This window comes from Pempheris klunzingeri, chromosome 14 (assembly GCF_042242105.1).
Source record: "Pempheris klunzingeri isolate RE-2024b chromosome 14, fPemKlu1.hap1, whole genome shotgun sequence".
In the NCBI taxonomy this organism is placed as follows: Eukaryota; Metazoa; Chordata; class Actinopteri; order Acropomatiformes; family Pempheridae; genus Pempheris; species Pempheris klunzingeri.
Genome location: NC_092025.1, coordinates 4822210 through 4846622, shown reverse-complemented (window position 1 = coordinate 4846622; position 24413 = coordinate 4822210). Strand labels below are relative to the sequence as shown.

The 24413-nt window shown below is 40.6% G+C and overlaps 1 protein-coding gene across 1 annotated transcript in view; it reads left to right on the top strand.

Moving 5' to 3' along the window:
- Positions 1-24413, top strand: part of dlg2 (discs, large homolog 2 (Drosophila)) — a 166485-nt gene that overhangs the window by 62431 nt on the left and 79641 nt on the right. The window contains exons 5-7 of the mRNA XM_070843077.1: positions 18539-18622; positions 21253-21417; positions 23811-23870. Of these exons, the coding sequence (XP_070699178.1) occupies positions 18539-18622; positions 21253-21417; positions 23811-23870 (309 nt within the window). The remainder of the gene's footprint in view (positions 1-18538; positions 18623-21252; positions 21418-23810; positions 23871-24413) is intronic.

The following is a 24413-nucleotide window of genomic DNA, read 5'->3' as shown; positions in this document are numbered from 1 at the left end:
GGCAGTGTAACGAAGGTGGATAAAGATTTATAAAACAGAACCATGCGTTTGTGCAGCTTTATAAATATGACAGATCTTCATGTTTCTGCCTTTGTTCTTACACACTCTAGTTGTGAATCTACATATCTTTATGCCCCTGGCCTCACACGGTTTTGATCATTTTAAATCCTCCACTGAAGCCAAGTGAGATTGTAGCCAAACAACAGTAGCAGCTTTCGTCGTTGTCTTGCTCATCCACTGACCATCATGAATGCTATCCTGCCTTTTTCGTATGTAAGACATGTTTCTGTTAAAACACTAACTGGTAGTCCTGTTAGCTATATAGCAAAACAGTAGTTTGTCTTTTTACATGTCAGCTGGAGCTGTCTAATTTGTGCTGAAGAACTATTTGTGATAACGAATGGAAAACCTTGTTGACTTCCCTTGTTTTTGTCTAGGGCCTCCCTTTGTGAGAGCCAATAAAGTGGCCTCCAGCCCATTCATGCTCTCTCCCTCTCTGTCTTCCTCTCCGGGAGCCTCTTTGTCTTCTCTCTCTCTCCCTCTCTCTCCCTCTCTCTCTGGCTCGTCCTCTCACTTGTCAGAATGCAGGTATTGTTCAGAGGGGAGAGCCCCTTTGGTTTTCTGGACTGCATATAGGGGAATTTAAGAAAGGTAAGACAGTTCCCAACCGAAGGGAGGGAGAAAGAAACCACTCCCCCAGCCATTTACAGTGGCTTTCTTTGTCGTTCACCCAGTTAATATAACGGAGAGAGATTCATGGCCTCATATTCCCTGAATTAACTGACCAATCTTCACTTTGTATTTAAAGAGACCCAAGCCTTATTACTTTTCTACTTTCTTTCTGTGTGTTGTTATATGAAATAGTATATTTCATGGGTAGTTTATGAATCCCAGTACAGTAACTCTACTGGTTGCCAATAACTTGAGCCCTTAATCACATGAACCAGTAACAAATGGTTACAAACCAACCTTAGACTTTGAAATAACAAGAAAGCCTTCAAAACTCTTTTTGATTTTATTCTATTCTAGTTTTCTTGTACAAATCCCATGTTTAGACCCAAACCAACAATAAGATGATCCTACTAAGTACATTTTTGTGTGTGTGTGTGTGTGTGTATCCAAAGCCTGATATATCTTCAATGAGCCACACTGTTGCAGTGTGTGACAGGCTCCTTTATTACCATGAACACACACTCTGTAGTTTGTTTTGACTCGGTCCCACACACACCGTCCTGCTGCCATGAGAGCAACAAATGTGGGTTCATTCACTACTAGAAAAAGTTTCCTCCGTTCTGAGTAACGTTTGCTACAGTGACCAGCTATGTTAGGAAATAACAATCTTTGAAAAGATGAGACTATATGTTTGTGAGGTGTTTCTGAAAGGCTCGTGCCTTCAGAAGGAACCAGTGGGCCTGGAGCTGAGATCCAGAGACAGAGTAAGGAAGTCACAAAGTATTGAGAGATGGACTAACACATGGTTGATTTTGGTTTAAAAATGGGATTAGTTTTTGAAGAAAAAACTAGAATATTGACAGCCTTTACCATATCTACACTGATGCTTACAGCTCTGTCTGTCCTTGTCCTGCTGTCTGGTGTGGAACATCAATATCTAAAACTGTACAATGGAAGCTTTCGCTCGCTCTCCCCAACAAAGTCAGCATGAAATCTGGACATCTTGATTAATGACCAGCTAACATTCTCTGCATGTTGCATATTTCACTCTGTCATGTTGCTTTGTGTTGTATAACATCAGAATGGTCAGGACTTATTTGACTGAATATGCTGCCCAACTGCTTGTACAGACACTGTAACACACTCATGGCAAGACAAATTGTCCAGCAGCGCTTCTAAATGTCAGTCTACTTTTCTCTGCTCCCTACTGATTCCCCACTGCTGTTCGCATTAAGTTCAAGTCACTGACTCCAGAATTTAGTAGTGTGTGCCTTCATATCTGGAAAGCAACTGGTCCTACATTTCTGCATTTGTATTCACAAACTCTTTCACTTATAGCAATTATGCGCAACGAAAGCTAACAGCATGCACAGAGTAGGCGCTCTGACTTCATCAACTTCTGCAAATGTAAACCTTAAAGCTCAGTGAGTGATCAGAACATATTCAGTCTATGGGGAAAAGCTTAACTCAGAGTCTGTATATCATTAACCCTTTCATGCATAGAGGTCATTACAGTGTACAGCTATTCAAAAGCTGTTTTCTTGTATAAGCATGAGTTTTGATGGCAGAGCTGCACATCAGCCACTACAGTGGATGCTACTGCATCATCTCATACACTGCTACCCAGTGGCAAGCCATTGCAAGTGAAAAAAAAGAAAGAGTGAAACCAAGATGGCCGACAGACAGCCAGAAACACCAGGTTGCTCATTTTTTTCTGTTCACACCTTCTATAAAAAGAGACCAGGTAAGAAAAATATGGTGACATCAAGTAACATCTAAGGAGTCATGCAATTGGTAAATTTTCCAAGTATTGATTTTATATTGGGAGGAAATTATGATCAATCACATGTCCAATGAATTGTACATCATGCATCAGTAGCTATATTTCAACTACTGGACATGTAAATATATCTTTATAAAATTTGGGTTGAAAAAATAAAGTTCAAACCTTGTTTTTCAGCCTAAAGATGAATAAAAACACTGACTGAGTTTCTCATAATTCAAGCATGAAAGGGTTAATAGTCTGGAGCACATCTGTCAGTGTATCAGAAATTATAAGCCTTTTTTTAATGCTTTCAGCTGCAGCAATGCAGTAATTAACCCACTGAGACAACAAGTTCTCGTTCTTTACCTTCGTAAAATGAAAACGCCAATGCACAACGCTTTAATAGGTGAAAGTGGAGAGAAAATCAGCTTAGGTAACATTAATATTAATAGCTGAAATGTATCTTTGTAATAGTGTTACAGTGTAAATAACCATGACACACTGTAGCAAGGTGTTGTACCCTGATTCCCTGTAATGAATAGGCACAAAGGACAACATGCATTACATTAATGTGAGAGGCAGTGGGAGAGAACATGGCTGTGTTACATCGATGTTTACCCACAGCCACTTGTGAGACAGTGTTTATATTCCTCTTGAATGGACATATTTTTAGGTGGATCATTGACCTAGTGTGGGGGAAGTGTTGTGTGTAAACATCATCCATCAGATATGGAGTGGGTTCAGCTTACAGTTGGATTCCACATGCTTTTTGTCGCTGAGTCATGGGCTCCGCGGTGGTGGAAGAGTCATCTGGAAATCTGCGTCCACGATTAATTTCAATAAGAACATTTTAATGTGATGATGTGACATTATTCTTGGTATTTAAAGTACTAATACATCAATAGAAATATGCAAATTAATTGAGGACACATACACCTAGTGCATTCTAAAGAGAACTGCTAAGGTCTTATGTTCACCTTACTTGAGATACAAGACATCCACCTGCAAACCGCCTCAGCAGCAAACACGTGAATAGGAGTCACAGAATAACGTACTTTTACCAACAACTTGTAACACTACCCAAAGAAATGGGTGAACTCATATTGCCTGCCATGCCGTTTGGCCCACTTACACATGTGGATGCCTCTGTGTAAAAAGAACAAAGCAGAGCCTCAGTTTAGGAGTTAATGTGGACGCAGTGTCATGTATTTTGCATGTGTGCACATTTGTGTCACAGATTTTGTTCTTTTTTATGAAATGTGCTGTGGAATTGTTTCACATAGACTTCCTGACTAATTAATCCTCATTGACCTCAGTCATTGTTAATTAAAGTGGGCTGGAATTGAACTTTTAGTTACCGGCTGTCTCTGTTCCACACTTGAAGAGTGTGAAATCTTGTGTTACAGTTCCATCTAGTGGTTCAGTTCATATGACACTGGACTCTACTGAATACTGGAGAGTTGTGCAGGTGATCAGGATGCAGAGTTCACACAGTGCATGCTGAGGTGTTTGGAAAGAGCCTGATACTGCACGTGCTGCAGCTGTGTTATGTAGTCCTCTTATATGGGAGTGCACAAGTACTCGATGGCTCACCAGACTCCAATGATCTCATCTTCTGCAGCTCTCCTGCAGACTAAGGACTAATGAATCATGAATAATGCAACACAGGCAGGAGCTGAAACAGCTGTAGCAGGGTTACATGTTATTATATGCATTGAGCCAGAATGAGACACACTTATAGCACTGTTTCTTGGCTGCAGAGAATTTCATCATTGTTGCACAGAGAAATTCAGTGTGGACTGATGTAGCAGACACTAGAGCAGAAACCTGCAGTACCCAGCTGTCCACTACCACGCCCTTCAATCATTTCCTAACTGTTCAGTTTCCTAAAAGTGTAAAATGAATGGAAACCAAGGGCTGCTGGAATGGTGGAGGGAATACTTGACGTGTAAAGATGCTACAGCAGAAACACAAAGATTCTGTTTTCATATTGAATTTCTGTTTTCACAGATGCTCATTTTTCATTTTTGTCAGTTACAGTTTGTTTAGAGGAGCATGTATACTTGTTTGTGTGATCAGAGTGACTGTTGCCCCTCCCAGACATGTTACAGAGTAATTTCTAAATATTTTACACCAGGAAAATTTATTCTGAAGAATACCATCTGCCTAAATCACACTTGAAGGCATAGTGGCTAGTAGAGGTCATCACAGTTGTCAGAACATACAAACAGGTGGTGTTACATTGTACACATGTAGTTAGACCCAGCAAGTTATTAACCTACTGCGGTTTTGTAATTTTCACCTGGTATGCACACATCAGCACTTCTGTGTGTGCAGTGTTTAGCCTCCACACACTGTTGTCGGTTTGCCAGAGGGCTGCTTGGCTAATTTTGGCTGTGATTTATACCAGTGAGGTGATAATTATTAGTATAAAATAAGATTAAAATGCTTATTTGTATTTAACCGTGTGAAAGAAAGTAATTTATTTCAACGGTTAGAGATGTGAGTAATGCAGATAATCCCAAATGTACGGACTTTGTAGCACAGGTGATTTCAAAAGAACAATGTTACAGAACTGAAATAGCAGAACGACTCGGTTTCAAATGACATCCTTAACCTACATTTGAACAGATTAGGATTTCCAAGAGGAAATTGCATGATCAAAATATATCCAGAGCATCTCTGCTGGTTAATCCCATCTAAATCAGCCATGTCAGTATTTTCTTTTGACTGCGTGCTCCTGCTCCAGTTAACCCTCCCATTATCTTTACATTTACTAACATGGTTTGTTCTTGCAAATTTAAAGCTTCAGAAGATGATTGTAACTTACATTTTTAGACAAGGTTGAATGTCATATGTCAGATACTGAATGTCTCTTTGAATAACCCTTATTATCAAACTTTCATAGATATTGTGAGTTCCAGGCACGACAGTCGTGTGGTGAAATCTGCTCTCATGACAGCCCTGGTTTAGATGCAGTTCCAACCTATGAATAACCAATAAGTTCCAACCTCACACAGTCGACAGCTTTTGAAGTGAAGAAGATCTGTTTAGGAGGACCTCCTAAAAACAAGTCAGGTAGTAGCTGTTTGTAGTTGGAACTTGTTGAAGCCGTGGTCAGCTGAGGAACCTCACAGTGTATAGTAGAGACTGCCTGGCTGACCTGCTGCTACATGTACGTAGCTGCTACACACAAATATATATATATATATATATATATATATATATATATATATATATATATATATATATATATATATATATATAATATATACTAATATAAAACAAAAACAGTGACAGTAGTTTTTATCTAAATGCAATTTTGCACCAGTAACGTAGTAGGTAATGAATCTTTGCACAGAAATGAGCCCAACAGGAGGAGGTGGCTGGTTAGGGCGATGGAGGTAGAGTGGGAAGAGAGGGAGAGGAGGAATAGAGGCAGTGGGCTTTGCTGACAGAGAAAGAGGGAGGGAGAAAGAGGGAGAGGGAGGGATGGTGGGGACAACGCGTGTTTGTGTGTGTGTTTGTGTGTGCATGTGTATGATATAAAGCCTGTATGAAAAACCTCGGTCTCCTGAAGTGTGAACCCTCTTTCTAGCGTTCTTGTTTGGTGCGACAGTAGCTTCTCATCGGTCTGCCTTGGAGCTCTGTGCTGCAGCAGGGTCCGTCCAGCTGCTCTTTTCTCACAGGAATGTCTCCCATAGTCAAAAGCCCAGAGTGCACCCCAGTGCTGTGCCACTGCAAAGTTGCCTGCACCAACAACACTTTGTCGTTGATGTTTGGATGCAAGGTAGGTTGCAGACCACTCTCTTTACTTCAGAGGAGCATAGCGTTGATAGTTGCTCATTTGGAGTTGTGCTGAAGATCTTCCTATCAGTGGCTGACTCTGAGTAGTATCCGGTGGTGCTCTTAGTGTTGTTGTGTTGCTGTACCTGGTCAAAGCAAGAATCCTGTGGGATAAGGATTACAATGGTTGTGCTCTTCTATAAAACAGTTCTAATTTTCATCTGAAAGGCAGTGCTAGCGCAGTTTTGTTTTTCCATCTGCAGCCCTTGAAGCTGCAGTAATGCTCACTGGGGCTTAATGAGGGCATATTTACTACTGTAAATTTTCTGCTTCCCTGTACTGTCACCCTTCATTTATTGTAGTGACAGATCAGAATTACTCCTCTGCCTTTAATAGGCAGTAATGCAAGTCAAACACCTCATCTCCTCTGTCTCCTCTTGCTGGATTTTGCCTGGGATGGATGGTCACAATTAAAAGGTTTAGATTCATCAGAAAGTGAATATTGGATGATTTTTTTCCTTCAGTAGTGTATTTGACCCTTTCACTGAAGCCAGTTTAGATTCTGAAACTAAAATCAGGTTAAGAGAGTACATAAGGGTATAGCAAAGTAAGAGAACAGCTGTTTTTGTTCTGCTCTGTTTAGTTGCTGTGATGAGCCAACATTGATTCTTAAATCTGGCACCGATAGTGACACCACCCCTACCTGCACGCGCTCTAATGTGACAGCAGTGCTAGACCTTTATTGTGAAACCGGAAGCGCTCACAACGACTTTTGGGGTTTGTGGTATGTTTTAATAGCTGGAGATGTAGAAGCGTTTCCTAATGCAGAGCGAAGCCTTTTCTTTTCTTCTCTCAGGTCTCTCGCTGTAAACACCAGTGATAGTGAAGTAAATACTTATGTAGGTATAACATGTGCTGCCCAAGTTGAGTGAGATAGTGTGTCTGCTGGTATGGGATTTATGCTTTCATCACACAATTTTCATAAACAGCCAAACAATGTAGATAGTATAGTATAGTTCCTTTATTGATCCTTCACAGGAAATGACTTTGTCACGGCAGCAGTACAGACAGACACCGTACAGACAACACACAGCCACCACAAGACAACCAACACTTAAGGCACAAAAACAATAGTAAAAAAGGAAACAATATATGAAAATCTAAAATATGTACAATCTAAAATAGAATAATATAACATAAGACTAGTATACAATATAAAATATAAAAAGAAATAGAAATATCTTGTGCAAATATCCAGACTTCAAGTAAGATACGCTGTCCAACACTGGCCAGGGAGAAGGAGAGGAGGAAGACAGAGGAGGAGAAATATACATATATACAGTAGAGCATACTATGCACAGCATATAAACACTACTGCATATAAACACTATTGCACAGCAGCGTTAAAAAGTGTGATGGCAGTAGGGAGGAAGGACCTCCTGCTGCGTTCAGTCCTGGACTTAGGTGGAATTAGTCTGTGGCTGAAGGTGCTCTGGCGAAACACCTGATAAAAGTTGCATGGTAGAAAAGTTTGTGTTTCTGTTTGCATGTCTCCACTTAGTAGTGGTGGTGGTAGCTAAGAGGTGATAAATAGTTACAGCTCCACATCACATAGTCAGTTCCTCACAGACAGGTTTACAGATTTTACATTCGTTAAAAAAGAGCACTGGTAGTAGTGAGATTGGTTTGGGGGATATTACATCAGAGCACCTCTTTATTTCTTTATTCCTCTTCAGCAACTTCTTTATTTTTACTTTAACTTTTTTACACTTCTTACATTTTTGATAACCAGGTACAAAGACTCATGTGCAGTGATTATGTATGATAATTTATGAAAAACAGTGACCGAGCTCCAGTGAGTTATTGTTCATACTGTGTATAATTGTCAGCTCCGAGGTTTGAGGACAAACATAACTGTGGTTTCTGATTTCATGTGTTCATTGTAACCACTTCAAAATGTGTGTGCTCATTCATTTGACTTAAAAAACAGCTTAAACCGTCAAATTGTCCATTGAGGTCATTCAGACTTCTCTCCCCTCATCTTGTCTGTCACTGGAGAATTACTTTGTGGTGTCAGAATAAGAAATACAAGGCTAAGAGGATTTGCATAGCAATTGCAAAAGTGCTTCTCCCCTCTACTGACATCCTGTAGTTTTAAAATGAATGCACATGTTGGTGCGTGTCAGTTCATTTGAAGGTAAGTGATTAGAAACTTTTCATGTTTCTGATTTTGATTGTTCGGAGATCTGATTTTAGGTCACTCAAGTCTGTGATTAGATTTACACTACAATGCACGCACACACACAATCTAACCGTTTGTTAAAATCCGATTTTGATTGAGAGAGCACCAAGTGGAGCCAGTAGAAGACAGAGGGACTAATGTACAGCTGGATGGAAACAATTAAAGAATCAACAGACATCACCCACAGTCCATTCAATGCCCAGGTTATAGACACTGGTCTGTTTAGTACCATAGGATTGTTCCATACATTCCCATTCTGTAAATAACAATGAGTCATATTGAAGAGTTAAAATCTTCAATATATTGAAGAAGAACACTAGAAAATCCATCCCTCGCCTAAAAAGAACCTGATACACTGAGGCTAAAAAACACCAGATGACAACAGAAATAAGTATGTTTGACTGTAAAAGCAAGAACAGCAGAGGGCAGGTGCTTTCCTCTTCCCGTAGTTCAACCCCCCCCCCTGCTGTCTGTAGGAATTAAGGCTGTAGCAGAGAATGGGGGAAGAGAGTCTAACTGTAGGTATATAAAGCCGCAGAAAGAGGTCAGTGCACACAACCGCTAGGAGATTCCACGCTAAATCTGCACAGAGGCTCTGAATCTGCCCTCGGCCATGCCACCCCACATTTCCATCTCATCTTGATTGTGCTGGTTAGGGCTGTAGTGAACATCAGAGCGGAGGGATCCTCTCAGTGAAGCATGACAACACCACACGTGAGCGCTTACGCTTTGCACACAGCTCGGCCTCTCCAGCCCCACAGATACAGCAGCTTAGAGTGTGTTTATGGTGCGCTGCCTTTATCAGGTTCAACCAGGAAAATGAATGCATTGTTGCTTATCACCAAGAAAAGCAAAAATAGTAAAGTGACACGGTGGATGAGATCATTTTTGAATGTAGATCAACTTTTTTTGTGTGTAAAGTCACTAGTATGTGATTTCTTCCCTCTTTCTTTGAGATGTTTGGTGCGATCAGGTCGCTGCGATCCAGCGGGGTGAAATATAAACAATAGTCACTACGTGGTGGAACCTGCTCCCTGAGTGAAGCGACAGCACAGTGTTTGGATTGATGGTCCTCACTGTTAGATTGCTCAGCTGAACTGAACTGAAGTGGCCAAACCACACTTTCATATAAAGAGACATGTTTCTGTTCAGTTCCAGTCCGATCTTAAAGTGTGGTTACTTCACAGATGCATTTATACCAGTAGGCTGAGTGGCAGTGGAGTTAACCATTCATCTCACGCAGCATTTCAAAACCAGAAACAGTTCAAATTCACCCAACGAAAACTCTATCAAAGGTACATCAGAGCAGGAGCATGGAGATAATATTACATCAGTAGTCACTCTCTGTCTTTCTGTCCCAATGCAGTCACAAGGCGTTTGGTACCTTGCGGCATGAATGCCACAAAGTGTATGTGAAAAGGGGGGGCAGGGGGGCACCAGAGAGCAGCAGAGCAACAGCATAGTACAGACAAACTGGTTACCATTGGCAACAACATCTCATCGGATGGCTAGAAATGAGTGTTTGCAGTGCACTTACCATGACCACATTTTCGGTCTAATCTTACCCCGCTGCTTTAGTTGCCCTAACTCGACCAAAGAGAGAGAAAAAGCTGATGTAGGATTATGAGAAGTGATACTAATAGGCTTTTTTTTTTTTTGTCCTGCCTTTTATTTATAGCCAATAATTTAGGTTTTCGTGAAATGTCCATCAAGACAGTCACTCCGATGTGCTTCAGTGTGAATTAAATGAGCTAAACACTGCTTCCTGGTTTTGTGAGTGTGATGGTGGACTTCCCAGTAAAAGGGCAGTCGCTGAGAGCACAGTTTCCACTCACAGTGTGAAGCTGTCTACATTTTTCAAATAGTATGTTATGATATTTAGACTTCTCAGGGCTATTTTGCTTTAGTTTGAGTTTTAGGCAAAGTTGGATGGATTCTTTGTTCAAATTACAATTTGGCTTGCAAGGGTCCCTTTTCATGTGATGGAGAGGGTGAGATGGGGTTTGACTAAAAGGCATAGCCGACATACAGCGCTTAGAATTTTACAAAAGACCAGAAAGATGCTACACAAGCACAGTCCATGTCTAGTCCACACAAATAAGGATTTCATTAAAGATCAAAGCTAAGCATATTTCATGGTCAGATAAGAGCTTTGGAGGCAAAACCCATGATAGAAATCAGGTGGGGAGAGGGGAGATTATATTTTTTAATAGTTTTTTTCCTCATTGATCAATATTCTGATTTGCACCAACAAAAGAGCTAAAGCATCCTGTTAAAATGTTCCCACAAATGACCTATTTGCCTGTTTGAATGCATTTTCTATTTGATTTTAAAAACAGAACAAGAGGTTAGGTCATGAAGTGGCGCCTGACATGAAGGCCACAAAGAAGAAGTTTACCAGAGTAATTACTCATGATAGCAAGATTTGAAATTGAATATGATGATCTTATATCCACAAAATCAAAATGTTGTTGCTTCCAGGGGAGCGCCGGTCTCTTTTATGAGCTGCAGTGCGACTCGTCTTATTCTTACTCAAACCTTTATAACTTGTACGGGCTGGCACCCTCCCTCTTCTGGTATGTCATCTCCTATGTTTCTGTAGAGCCAAACATCATTAACATTAGAGTGCATCTTTTGTTTGCTCTTAATTGGCTGTCAGTGAGGCATCTTGACAAGCCACAGCCACCGCAGACTGCACCCTAAACCAACCACGAGAGCAATCTGAGCCACAGACTGGGCACAGAGGAACAGTATGTTAAGACAAGTGGACATGACGCACATTTACATTCTATGAAAGAGCCAAGAACCCCCTCGGCTTTTTAAAATAATTTTTTAGACCCTCTCTGTGACAAAAAGAATGCAGCCACCCACAACCAGCAGAGTGGTTTGAATGTACAAATTTACAAACCAAGTCTACTTTTAGTTGTTTTTTGTTTCTTGCCAAAACCCTCCAAGCCAACATGGTGCCTGTCTGATATATTTCTATAAAATATGATTAGCTGTGATTAACCACTGCATTCCAGATTACTTGTTTAACCTCATTAGCCAAGAAAAACACTTTGTAAATTAATGCTAGTTGTTAATGTTTTTCACCATTGGTCCTTTTGAGAGCTTTTCAGTGGAACCTTTCCGAGTTTGAAAACAGCCCTTTGCGTTGCTCTGATAAATCTCATTATTACGCTCTCCCTGCTTCTGCTTAGTTTCACAAGTACATTTTCTAAGCCTTTATCCAGTGACCCTCCCCCTCCATCTCTCCCTGGGTCTCGCTCTTACTCCCTGTAGCATTAGTCACTCATCGTTAAGTATACATCAGCTCTAGAAGCTGTGCTCCACTACATTCACGTGGGACTCATCATGCCTGACGTAGTTTTACTCTCGAATACAACAAATTGCAAAAGTGGCTTAGGGGAGGCAGTATGATGCACTCTTGCTGTGTGATGCACTCTTAGTTTGCACTGATGGTGCCACTTGATCATACAGCAATTTTAGATTCAGAAAGAGTAAAAACAAAAAAGCAAAAGGTTTGCTTTTGACATGTACTGCCAGCTGTGTTACATGTGCTGAACATGTACTGTTGGGACATCGATGGCCTCCAAACTTACATCCAGACCAAAAAGGATGTTAACAGGAGGCACAGCACAGGGTCCATCGAAGCAGAATTTTGGGTCCAGATGAGTACATTTACTCTATGTAGCAAGGTTAACATGGACGCATCACGAAATCTAAGAAATCAACAAAAAAGAAAAGAAACTTCCATCTATCAAATGGAAAGTCTTTAAATACTACGAAATAACTGATGGACATTAGGCCGACCCCGTAATTCTGCTTTTTGTTTAATTTAACTTCTACTACTAGTTATTAACCAGCTGGAAACTACTGGAACTTGTGCATCATAAATCTTGACCTGCTGATCTAAACACCATTCAATCTCAGCAAACCAAGTACCTGAAACAATACAGTAGTTCACAGTGACCTCATTGAAAATGGAAAACAATTTATTTTCACTTCTGGTTTGTACGCACCAAAAAATGCTCCAGTGGCACTCTCCTTACCTCTAGTGTGGTTGAGTAACCAGAGCATGGGTGATTCTACCCGGTGCTGCAGTGGTCCTCTCACACAGTATATTGTAGGTCACTGGGCTTCTCTCAGGCTTGAGGTCAAATGGTTTTGGATTGGTACAGTAGATCTGGCCTTTAGCTCAGAGCCTTCCTTTATCACAGTTCCTCTGTTTATCAGTGTATTAAGGCTTTGTACAAGCAATTCACATGCCTATACATGATCTTCAGCATCGGGACATTATTTGGCACATAGATACATGTTTATGGGAACATTTGGAGACACTTAAAGATACAGTTTACTCATTACTCATTCACATAAAGCAACAGATAAATATTGCCTGATCTCTTTCTGCTGGTATACTTTCTGTGGTTGGCTCCTGTGTGCCACGACGCTATGTCACTGCACTATCAACTCTTTCATTTCATTAAGCGCACAGATCTGATCTGAAGCTCATGTACATAACCAAAGCCAAGAGATCCGACAAAGTCTTCATAATTAAATTTCATCTAGTGGTACCTGCGTGTTGGTGTGTGTCCTGGCTGGCAGTTGTTGCTAAGTAACAGGTTTAAAAAACAAACAGGGATCCTCTCATTAATCCAGCCACAGTGCTGTTGCAGGGATACTGGTGCTCATTAAAATGCCACAGCCAATCACAATGCATGAACAGAGCTAACTCAACTGTCCACTGCATATATGAGATAATATATATAGTGTATACTGTATATATATATATGGTGTGTTGACTTCCTGATTCTTTGAACTGTTGTTATGTAAGACAGCTATAATTCCAGCTATGGTGTGCTTGTAGTTTTTTTATTTAGACTCTTTCCTCTTGACATTAATTTTGCTATGGTAAGCTAAACAGCGGTAGTAGGTGCAGACACCTGCCTCCTCACCCCTGTAGCAACACCCAGTGGAAACACATCTGTGTTTGGGAACTGCCTATACAGCCCTAAAGCAGACAGACTCTGCCTCTGGCCTCCATGTGTCCTCGTCTCTTGAGAGGACAGCTGAGAGTAAATTGGGTCCACAGTGTACTGTGTGTGTGTGTGCGTGTGTGTGTGTGTGTGTGTGTGTGTGTGTGTGTGTGTGAGCTGTTGCAGCTATGTTTAGAAGAATCTGTCTGAGTCGTAGGTGTTCAGACTTTTTCATGACTCCAGTTAGTTGCTGGTTCTCATGTTGGAAGTTAGTTTATAGTTTAGATATGATGCTGCAAGTGAAGGTTGAAACCAGGATCAGATCGGACTAAAGATAAGTATATAATGGTGAGAATGGACATGATTATAGCAAGTGACCGGTATCATGGACTGATTGGACGTGAGATGGGGCCAGTGTCGTTATAAATCTTCATGTTAGTTACTCCGTCTAGGTAAACCACCACCTACTAGTAACTGTCTTTACTCTGAATCAAAACAAGACAGTGATTGTGAACGCAGAAGTTCGTGCTAGTGACGAGTGCTCACATACAACAGGAGATATGACTTGGAAAATGCTGAAGATAAACAAACAAATGTATTCAAGTAAGATTAATTAAGTGTTAAAGTAAGGTGCAAATAAGTTCAGAGAGTGAGACAGCATATATGGCCTGAGGAGTAGGGATAAAGGGAAAGGGATAATACCCAGCCAAGGTGTCAGTTCCATGACTGAAATGAATGACATCGGGCAGTTTTTATTCTCTGTGAAACTCTGTTAGACTTTATTAGCTATTGCCACCTCTAACACCATAATGATTGCAAGTTTGACCAAAGTCATGCTGTGATAGCGTGTGTTGTCACATGACTGTAGAATAATAATCCTATAGAGTAAATGCCTGGGAAGTGTCCGGCTGAATCCTTCCCTGCAGTCACTTAATCACTCAGTCGATTTACAGTAAAAGAATCATCATCAATCGTAATTATCACTGGAGACTTTCTTTTTGAAATAAGAATTGACTGGTTCTGGCCTCTCATATGTAAATGTTTGTTGATTTTTCTTGTTATATGTTCTGTATCTGATTTTGAGTTAAAGGTCTTGGTAACTAAACCGTGGATGGACAGTCATGTTCGCTCCAGGGCTTCATGAGGAATCGCAGTTTGTTTTCATCTAGTAACATCATCAGGTGAAAATGTGAACTTCTCCTGTGCTTTGGGTTATGACCAGGTACCTGCAAAAGTAATGACATTCCCATCAGCCTTAGCTCTACTTTGTACATAGTGCTATTTAGCAGATGCTAGCATGCTAACACACTAATCTAAGATGATGAAGATGGTAAACACTGTACCTGCCAAACATCACGCCGACATTAGACTTAATGAGCATAAGCTCAAAGCTTTACTGTGCCTGCTTTAAGAACAGCCTCACAGAGACTAGAATGGCTTTATCCTCTTAGTTTGCTGTCAGATGACATCTTTGACTTAGACTTAGACTTAGACTTAGACTTCTTTTATTGATCCCCCATAGGGGGAAATTTACATGTTACAACAGCAACAATAGACAAGAAAGAGTGAATAAAAGCAACATTGGAAAATAAAGCAATAGCAAAATAAATGTGCTGTGATGATAAATAAATATTTACACTATGGAATATTTACATTACGGAATATTTACACTATGTATCATAAAATAAAATATGAAATGTACAAGTATGGACAGGAATATCAAGGAGTGGAGTGATATGAATGGAAAAACAGTGGCCCGCCAGTCAACACTGCACTAACCAGCACTGGGTTAAGAACCCCTGCAGTGGAGAGCAGTGAACTCTTGGTGGTCAAAGTCGATGTGTTGCAGTGCAGTTTATTTGTGCATGTACAGTAAGTCACGTCAAGTAATTTCTAAAAGCTAAATAATATTCTAGCACCTTAAATCTACAGAAGGGACCCAAACAGAGTCCGATTTAAATGTGTCTTTGCACGCCACTGCAACAGAATAGAAAGTTTAGGACGTTTCTCTGTGTTCTTCTTGGTATCAGGTGTTTCTACAAAAGCTCTTAACGGAAATTGATTTATTGATAAATAAATCTGCCGCATCTAATACACTTTTGCACTGTTAGGCTGAAAAACCTTGCAGCACTCTAGTGATTAATCCTGTTTCAGGGCAGTAGTTACAGAAATTGCATGTTTTCCAACGTGTTTCTATGAGCGCTCCTGTGTTTGTATGTCAGTGAGTTATTACATCTGACACGTGACAGTTCAATACAAGAAGCCACCAGATTCATAAACTTTATACATTTTCACAGTGTACACATTTCTTGGGCAGATTACCCAAGCAGGTGTCCTGAGTTGTTATCAGGGAGGTTTTGTCTATCCGCTGCATCCGAGTTTCTGTCCAAACATAAAACATCCGGTGCACACTGTATGTCTGCGTAGTGCCTGGTATGTCTTAATGGTAAACAGCAGGAAGTGCATCATGTACATGCTATTATTACTTCTGTGTATGCCTTTAACCCTTTGTTGCCCATTGATGGTTTGGGACACTCAGTTGATTACTCACCACCTGTAAGTGTTAATGCATTTATCCTACTAGCTACCATTTCTCCCTGGAATTTGGATGTTGGCTAACTAAAGCCGACAGATGTGAACATGCAGCATGAAGTTTAAATAGATTTCGAAATGCAAGTGCCACATATAAAATTCACCCACAGAGAGTCATTTTGCCACATCTAAAATTCACAGATGAAAAGTAATTTTGCTGGTTTCCAGTAAGTTGCTCAATTTTTAATAATGAAAATGTCCATATATAATCTATCACACCAGGCTGTGCATGCATATTTAATTGTTTGTAAAGGGAAGCCTGTCTAATATTAGTTTTTCTACGTCCATATTAAGCCAGGCACATTTGTAAATACGTCTTTTTCTCTCTGTTTCAGTCTCCATCTAGACTAGAACAGTATTTTTCCCCCCCAAAAGAGATCTTTCCTAAATGTCTTCCAGAGTGTTAACATTTTAAAATGTTATGATGGTGTTTCAGTGAGCACGGGGAAAACACAGTGACAGTAAAGTCATCTCTACCTTTCTATGTGATCACACAGCACAGCTATTGTCATTAAGCTTTATTTATGTTGTTTTTGTCAGACAACATCCTGATCATGAAATAGTGATCTGGTCCGCTGGGCTGTCTCTTCTGCTCCCTGTCAGATAATGGTTAGGCAGTTTTGCTGTTTGCCAAATGAAACGTCTTTGAAGTAGAAGAGATGTAGTTGTTTTGATGCTGTCCAGGTGTTTCACTGTGGACAGACGTCTGTAGAAAATCAAAATGGAAACACTGCCTGAATGCTAGTGGTTTCCACACAGAAACAGCATTTGACGATTTATCTCGCTTGAAGGGACTAATGTGTTTGATTTAGTGCCATCTAGTGGTGAAGATGCAGATTGCAACCAGCTGAATACCCCTCCCCTCACCCCTCTCCTCCCCCAGCTTGTAGGAGAAGCTGTGGTGGCTAACCAGGATTCTGCTCCTTTGCTTTTTATGAGAAATGTGATCCTCCATGTGTCAAAAAATGTGGGTTCTAAAGCTTGTCACCACACAGAATGGTCTTTGTCTTCCTTCTTCTTGTTGGTCCCCTAAGCAGGGCATCCTTACCTCCAAATTCTAGCTTCCACTTAAAACATAAAACAACATTAAATGCTAAAGTCAGTGTTTGTCCATTCTGGGCTACTGTAGAAACATAACAGCACAACATGGCAGACTCCGTGGAAGAGGATCTGCTCCCTATGTAGATATACAGAGCTCACTCTAAGATAACGAACATTATGCACTCCTCAAGACATAATTAGGAACTTATTTTCCATTTCTGCCAATAGATCCCTCTGAATCCTTCACACTGGTGCTTTAATGTAGATGTAGTCTTGGCTTAGGCGCACTGCAGATTACAGTGCACACGCCGATACATGCATCAGTTTGTAGCTGGAGCTCATGCATCCATCAGCTGATTTGCTGTCTTGGATGGCAGAACACACCTACCTGAGGGAGTTGTCATGACGGTCTGTTTACTATGAACTTTTACGTTAAGACAAAGATTGTGTGAATGCTAGAATTGTTTTTAGTCTTCTATTTATATTAATGTCTATTACCCACATCAGCCACTTAACCCCCCCACACACATGCACCCACCCCATGGCCCTAATCATGATTAATATCACATTTGCCCATCCATCCGTTATCTCTACTCACTTAATGATGATGTCCTGTAATGAACAGAGACGTAAAAACATTTTCTCTTAAGCGTCACGTTCCTTTGTCCCTTTACCTCTGTATTTCTCTTCCATCTCAGAGAATAGCACAGTAGATAATGCAGGCATGATGCTACAGCTCAGGCCACGCTCAGGTCTATTTTTAGAAGCCCTCATAGCTGTTGCAGCACCGGCCCAGAGCTGTGTCCCCCTAAAATTAGAATACATTTCTTTACATTGCTGCCTTTAGGCGTCCTCTGAAATAACTGTAATCACTGGGGCGTTACAGTTGATTTGCATCTCTGCGGTGCAGCCAGGCGCGCTCTCTGCATGATGATCACTTCTGTTTGAGTAAACCCTTGTTCCCTGAGTCTGTTGTATCCACTAATTACTGTCCAGTCATTCTCAGTGTGTTCACATTGCTGACAGTGGCATTTTCAGGGTGTGTGTCTCGCTTAAATTGACGCACTCATGTTGGCGAGTGCTGTTGTAATAATCGTTTTCTTTGGTTACATTTTAAATGCTAACATGACTGTTTTTCTATCGTCTTCCTATAGAAAGGTGCTCAGTTTTACTTGTGCCATGAGATGGTTGTTTCTCTGTCTACCCATCTCTGTTTGTAATCATCTCAACCATACCTGCATGCACTGACATGTGTTGTGTTAGTAGAGAATAGCAGAGGCCAACAGTACTGTATGTGCAAGTACACCTGAATGTGCTTCTCAGCCTCCTGCTGGCGTCTCTGCTCCTCTGCTGCTCGTGTGCTTGGGATCTTGGATATGATTGATCGTTTGTGGACTCTTCTTCTTGGTCACACCTGTTCTGTTTGCTCTTGGTGGTCACATGCGGTCCTGTTGCTTTCTCCAGAACAGGCCACCAGCTGTACAGGGGTCACCCCACAACGGCCAGACCCCACCCTGCATGAACCCTGCCTTGATGAACGCTCCTTGGGTGAGAGAGAGGGGAGGAGGGAAGTAGTTTTTTTTGTTTTGTTTTCACCCCATCCAAACTGCATGCAGTATCATCCTGGAAACCAACCATAGCGTTTAATGACCTGATATGTGAAGTCATGAATCTTTTCCAAGATTTCACCATTCATGCAGTTAAAAGGAGATTTCACCATGATGTCATCATGATGCACTGTAATGCTAACTTACTCCATTTCTTATCACTGTATTTATATTGTTCATTCATCCATTTGGCTTCATGTGAATCTGTTTCAGTTACAAAAGTTGGGTGTTAGCAGGGATTTCAGTATGCATATCCAAGAAAACAAAAAGGAAATTGTCAGGCTTCCATACTGGATCAAATAGTGGGGATAGGTAAGAACACACACACCACGGAGGGACAGAAGGCCTCGAAGATCTGCAAAATGTAATGGAGGACAGAAGTGTGGTTTAAGAAAAGTTAGTCAGTGAACCGTTAAATAAAAAGTCTTAAAAGAAAAAGAATGCCACAAAAATCCTAGACACATTTGTGCTGCTTGTGTACATTATACAAACTATATGTTTACCAGCCCATAATAGGTGACGGTGAGCAGGGGATGGACCTAACATCAGGATAACCAAACAACCTGCAATAAAAAGTCTACCAGTGTAAAACTGATCATGTAATAGTAGGATTCTGCTGACACACGTGTCAAAGTGTTCATTCAATCCATTTAATCCATGAAGTCATTTTGTTGTTGTATTGGACTGCACTACATCTAAAGGTGGGGGAACATGGTAGCTTCAAAGCTATTTAGTTATTTTTCTTTTTCCATTTAAATTTTTTATTGTTTTTCCAATACAAACAAAACAACATAAAAGAAGAGCATTACAAGTAGAAGGACAGTAGAAACAAGACAGACACGGAGAGAGAGGGTTACAGTGTTGTTGTTTTTTATGCATGTGTTTCTGGTCGACACATACTGTACATGCACACAATCTCACTTCAACACATGGGTATACCTTTAAATCATTTATTTATTTACTATAATTATTATTTATGTAAGCATTTACTTTATAGGGATCAGATACGATGGTAGAGGAGCGAGTATTGTAGGTCCAGTACTGATGTGATCACGGTAAATAAATGGTCTGTATTTGTATAGCACCTTTCTAGTCATTCCGACTACTCAAAGCACTATCTTATATTACAGAGAGCTGGGGGAGAGTCCAGGAGTGAGTCCAGGAATGCCCTGAGGCCACTCCTGCCTCCATCCACATACAGCAGAGATGCAGCATCCTCCATGCTTACCACACTTAGAAAGTCTTCTAACCATCTATTTAAACTGAAGCAGTTGCAGGTAGTAGTAGTAGCAGCAGTAGTTGCAAGACATGCAAATGCTACAAGTTTTTTGTTCAGAAGTGCAATGAATGTCACCGGGTTGGATTCCCAGCATGCATGTAGCAGAAGTCTTTGACTGCAGCCCAGAGAGTCTTAACTAGCAGACAGAGCCATAGGGAGTGTACATGGGTGCCAACCTTCCCACACCCATGCCAGCATAAGCCTGAGAGCGTTTCATCTATCTTTTTAAGTCGAGAGGGGGGTAATGTATGCTCTCTGTAGTATTTTCAATTATATAACTCTAAATCTTCTGCACTAAGAGAGTTCCATATTCTATCCCATTCAAGTGGGGTGAGTGAGATGCCCTCCCATCTATTCTGGGTCTGAATATTATTATTTGAAAGGGAAAAGGAGAGGCAGCTTATATAGATCTGAAACCACACACTCCCCCACCCCAACTTGCAAGTTTAAATGAATAACTATTTAAGTTAATTTAGTTTATTTCAGTTATTTAAAAGAAGGCTGGTCTTTCCTAGAGGACATAACCATGCCATGGTGCAGTAATTTACCTCTGTAATAATTTGTAATAATAATTTTGAATACATCTTTTTTTTTATTCATACTTTTATATATTTATATTTTACTTTGTGTTTGAAGGGTATTCTTATTCCTACTCTTATTCTTTTGGAGCTGTGTGTAACAAAAAGCAATTCCCCCTGGGGATTATTAAAGTAATTCTGATTCTGATTCTAAAGACAAAAAGAAAGACTGAAAAACTGCATCTCTAAAAGAACCTAGTTAGTATCTCCAGAAAGTAAAAAAAATAATACATTCCAAGTCTGTGCCACTGTCCATGCATAATATTTCCAATGTGCCCATGTGTTGATATGATATTTCATTTTTTTAAAAAATGGTTTGCAACAAATGCAACTTGAATTAAAACGGTAAAACTGTAATTAGATCTGGTGCTTCTCTGGGTGCTTTATAGTTTCACCATGTTGATATTCCCAAAGCTTTATCTGTGTCATCTGTCATTAATTGTTTTCATGAAGAAAAACATAGAAATGTAATTAACATCATTCTTTTCATGAGTCAGAATGTTTAAGCATTGTACTATAATTGCACCAAGAAAAGGAAACAGTGAAAATGATGACGTGAATATGAGGTTCATCGTTTATGAGGATGAATTATTCTGTGCCTTTCTCCTGAGAACAGAAGCACAAACCCAGTAGTTACTTTTGGTTTTTACCAGCATTGGGATCTCATCACTGTTCTCTGTCCATGTCTTTCTTTCTCTCCTCTCTTCCTCTCAGCAGTACCACTACCAAGAAGACGACTCTCCGCCTCTTGACCAGGGATTCCCCCGGCTCACCAACGAGGTGCGCGCCCCTGAGCTGGTGCATGTGTCCGAGAAGAACCTGTCTGAGATTGAGAATGTGCACGGCTACGTGTCCCATTCCCACATTTCTCCTCTCAAGGTTAGCCCCCCAACCTTTCTCCCATCACTCCAGCTATGGGCTTTTGAACCTGCCACAGAAACCATGATAGCTCCAGCTTAATCCCACCTCAACCGCTTCAGCTGCCAACATGGCCTCTGTCTCTCTCTTTTTATCTTTGATATGACCACAGATGGCTCAGTTTTAATAATTCATTTAATATAAATTCATACTACGTTTTGTGTTTTGTCAAGCAGGTTCAAAAGAAGTTTATATTTGTAATGAATGACGGCTGACTAGGTAATAAGGACGACTGGGGAGACTGACATCACACCCAGCTAAATTACTGAGGACATTTTAATTTTCTTTTATCCATTTAGCACTAACTGGTGAGCAGGCAGTAGAATGTGGTTGAATTCAGGCCAAATTCAAGATTATACTTAACAATATGTGAGTTCTGCTCATATTAGATCTAAATTGTCATTACTGTTGTATGTATATCAGTGTTTACTCCTACCTACTACTCCTACTCCTTTACTTTCCTTTACCTCTCCTGATGTGCTCTCCTCATCACAGAAGCACTAATTGGTGGCAATAATTGCCAGTTGTTACTTTGTAGATTTTTGTCTGTCAAGGAAATGATAAAATGCTGTATTCACATCCCTCCTTCTCTGTGCCTTCACCATTCCTTGCTCACATTATCCCTCTGCATTGTCTCGAGTCATGAGGTGCCAGTGTGTGTCCTGACCTGGAATCTAGCCTGTAACATCTCAGGGCCTGTGTCTGCCCTCTAAAGAGCAAGCCTCCATGTCGCAGTAGAGAAAAAGACATTCCAGCTGTTGTAAGAGGTCTAGAGCTCTACCTGTATTAATGATCCGATTCAATAATACAGCACAGTTTAAGATCAGATGGCAGTCCAGCTGGCAGATGGAGATTGTTTGTAGGTGGTCGTGTGCCTGCTCAGGTTTTTGCCAGCAGAGGGCGATATTGGAAATGAAGAGAAAGTTTCATCGTGTCTGCAGTTTTTTGCAGATATACGTTTGTATGTGTGTGTGTTTGTGGGTGTAGAATATAAACCCTAACCCAAATTTGTCACAGCCACTGATAAATACAAGTCCTATGGATCTAATGTTCTTAACCTGTGTAGTTTAAAATGGTTGATTATGAAATTTAATGATGATTTTAAAGTCAGGTCAGAGTGTAAATATATTGAAGAATGCTATCAATAACCTTGGTGGTGGGGAAAATTTGTTTTGTTGGAATGAGAATACCATAAAATGGATCTGATCTGATGTGGCACATGTAATGCTAATGTAAATGTAAGTGTGGAAATGACTCTTTCCCCATAGAAGCATACTTACCTCAGTACCCTCTGCTTTAAGTATTAATTATCTTTTACTTTTTACCATCTTCCTTATGGGCTTCACATTAAATTATAATTTGACTTCCACCTGCTGCCACAGGGCATTTAAAAACTGGCTGGAATTGGTTATTAGATGTGATCACAATTAAAAACATTATGCATTAAATGACGTCGCTTGGAATGCATTTGACTGGACGTTTGGTCTTGACTGTGATTCAGTCAAGACCTTTGGAATAACCTGCTGCATAACAGCAGGAACCCAATATGATGCTGTGGTATTGTTGATAGATGATGATGTTTGAATATAGGACCAGATCATATAATCCTCACTGCTTCCTCTGCACGTGCTGGAAGTTAGACACTGTCACCATGTGCTGCCTGAGCTCTGAGTGCTGTAGGTCTGTTGGTGCTGTGATGTAATCCAGCAGACCGGACTGAACGTGTTGTTTAGGTGAATGTGACACGCTGGTGGTATGGCTCACACGACCTTGAACCAACCTATGGGTTCCTTATATTGCGCTGTGGTTTTTTTTAAGAAAGCTCTTTATAATTTTCGGTCCCAGCAGCGAGCTAAATTAGCAGGTGTGGACAGATTTGCTGTCTCTGCACCTTTCTGAGTGTTGAAGTATGGCTGCAGAGTTGTTTGAGTGTTGGCAGTTGGCAGTCATTCAGCCAGTGCTGCTGTATGTTTATTGACAAGCTGTGAACACAGAGCTCTGGTGCACAGAAGTCAGTCTCATGAGGGCAGGAGTGATCGTCTGTGATCTTGACTTTGCACGTGTGCAGCGGATGTGTGATGGGAATGCCTCCCACTGGGGAACAGACTTTTCTTCGTTGACAGAAATAATGCAGGAAGCCAGAATGTGTCCACTCCCCCTCATCCTCATCCAGTCTTAACCCCTTTCAACATTCCCCCCTTCTGCTCCCTTCAACATGTGACAGGGCAACCATTACTAATGCTTTTTTTATCCCGATGCATTAGGATCCCTTCTCTCTCTCTCTCTCTCTCTCTCTCTCTCTCTTTAAACATGTATACTGGCGAATGATCTTGTCTTTCGTTTCTTACCTGCAGCCTGCACTGGTTACGCGTTTTGATCTTGCATACCCGGGTGTGACCACAGCAAACTACATGGCAAGTTTTATTTCATTTATTTATTATTTAATTTATTTATTTATTATCTTACACCAGGGAAATCTCAGTCACCTGTACTATTATTTATTTATTAGATTTTTTTGATATTACTTAAAACCTTATTTCTGGGTCCTTGTACCCAGAAGATTGGTGTCCCCTCGGTGCTGCATGGGCTGCATTGTTTTGGTGTTTGGTGTCTTCAATCCATTTGAAGAGGCAGTCTTTCCTTTTCCTGTGGGTCGCTGCCCTCTTCTTGTCATACACACACTTTGTTGAGGTGACCCCATATGTGTTTGTGACCCATTTGCTTGCCAGCGATTCCCATGTGCTTGCTGTGGTGTTTCTGTGATCATTTATTGTATGTTGAAGAGTTTACTTTAACCAAACTATTAGTTTAGGATTCCCTTCTCTGACTGAATGAATCATATACGGTCAAAGGCCCAGTTATTACATGATGTGCTGTGTTTATCACCTCTGATGGTGTTTTTTAATGATTAAACATTAGTATCAACAATAAATTATAGTAATGTTTTACTGGGTTAG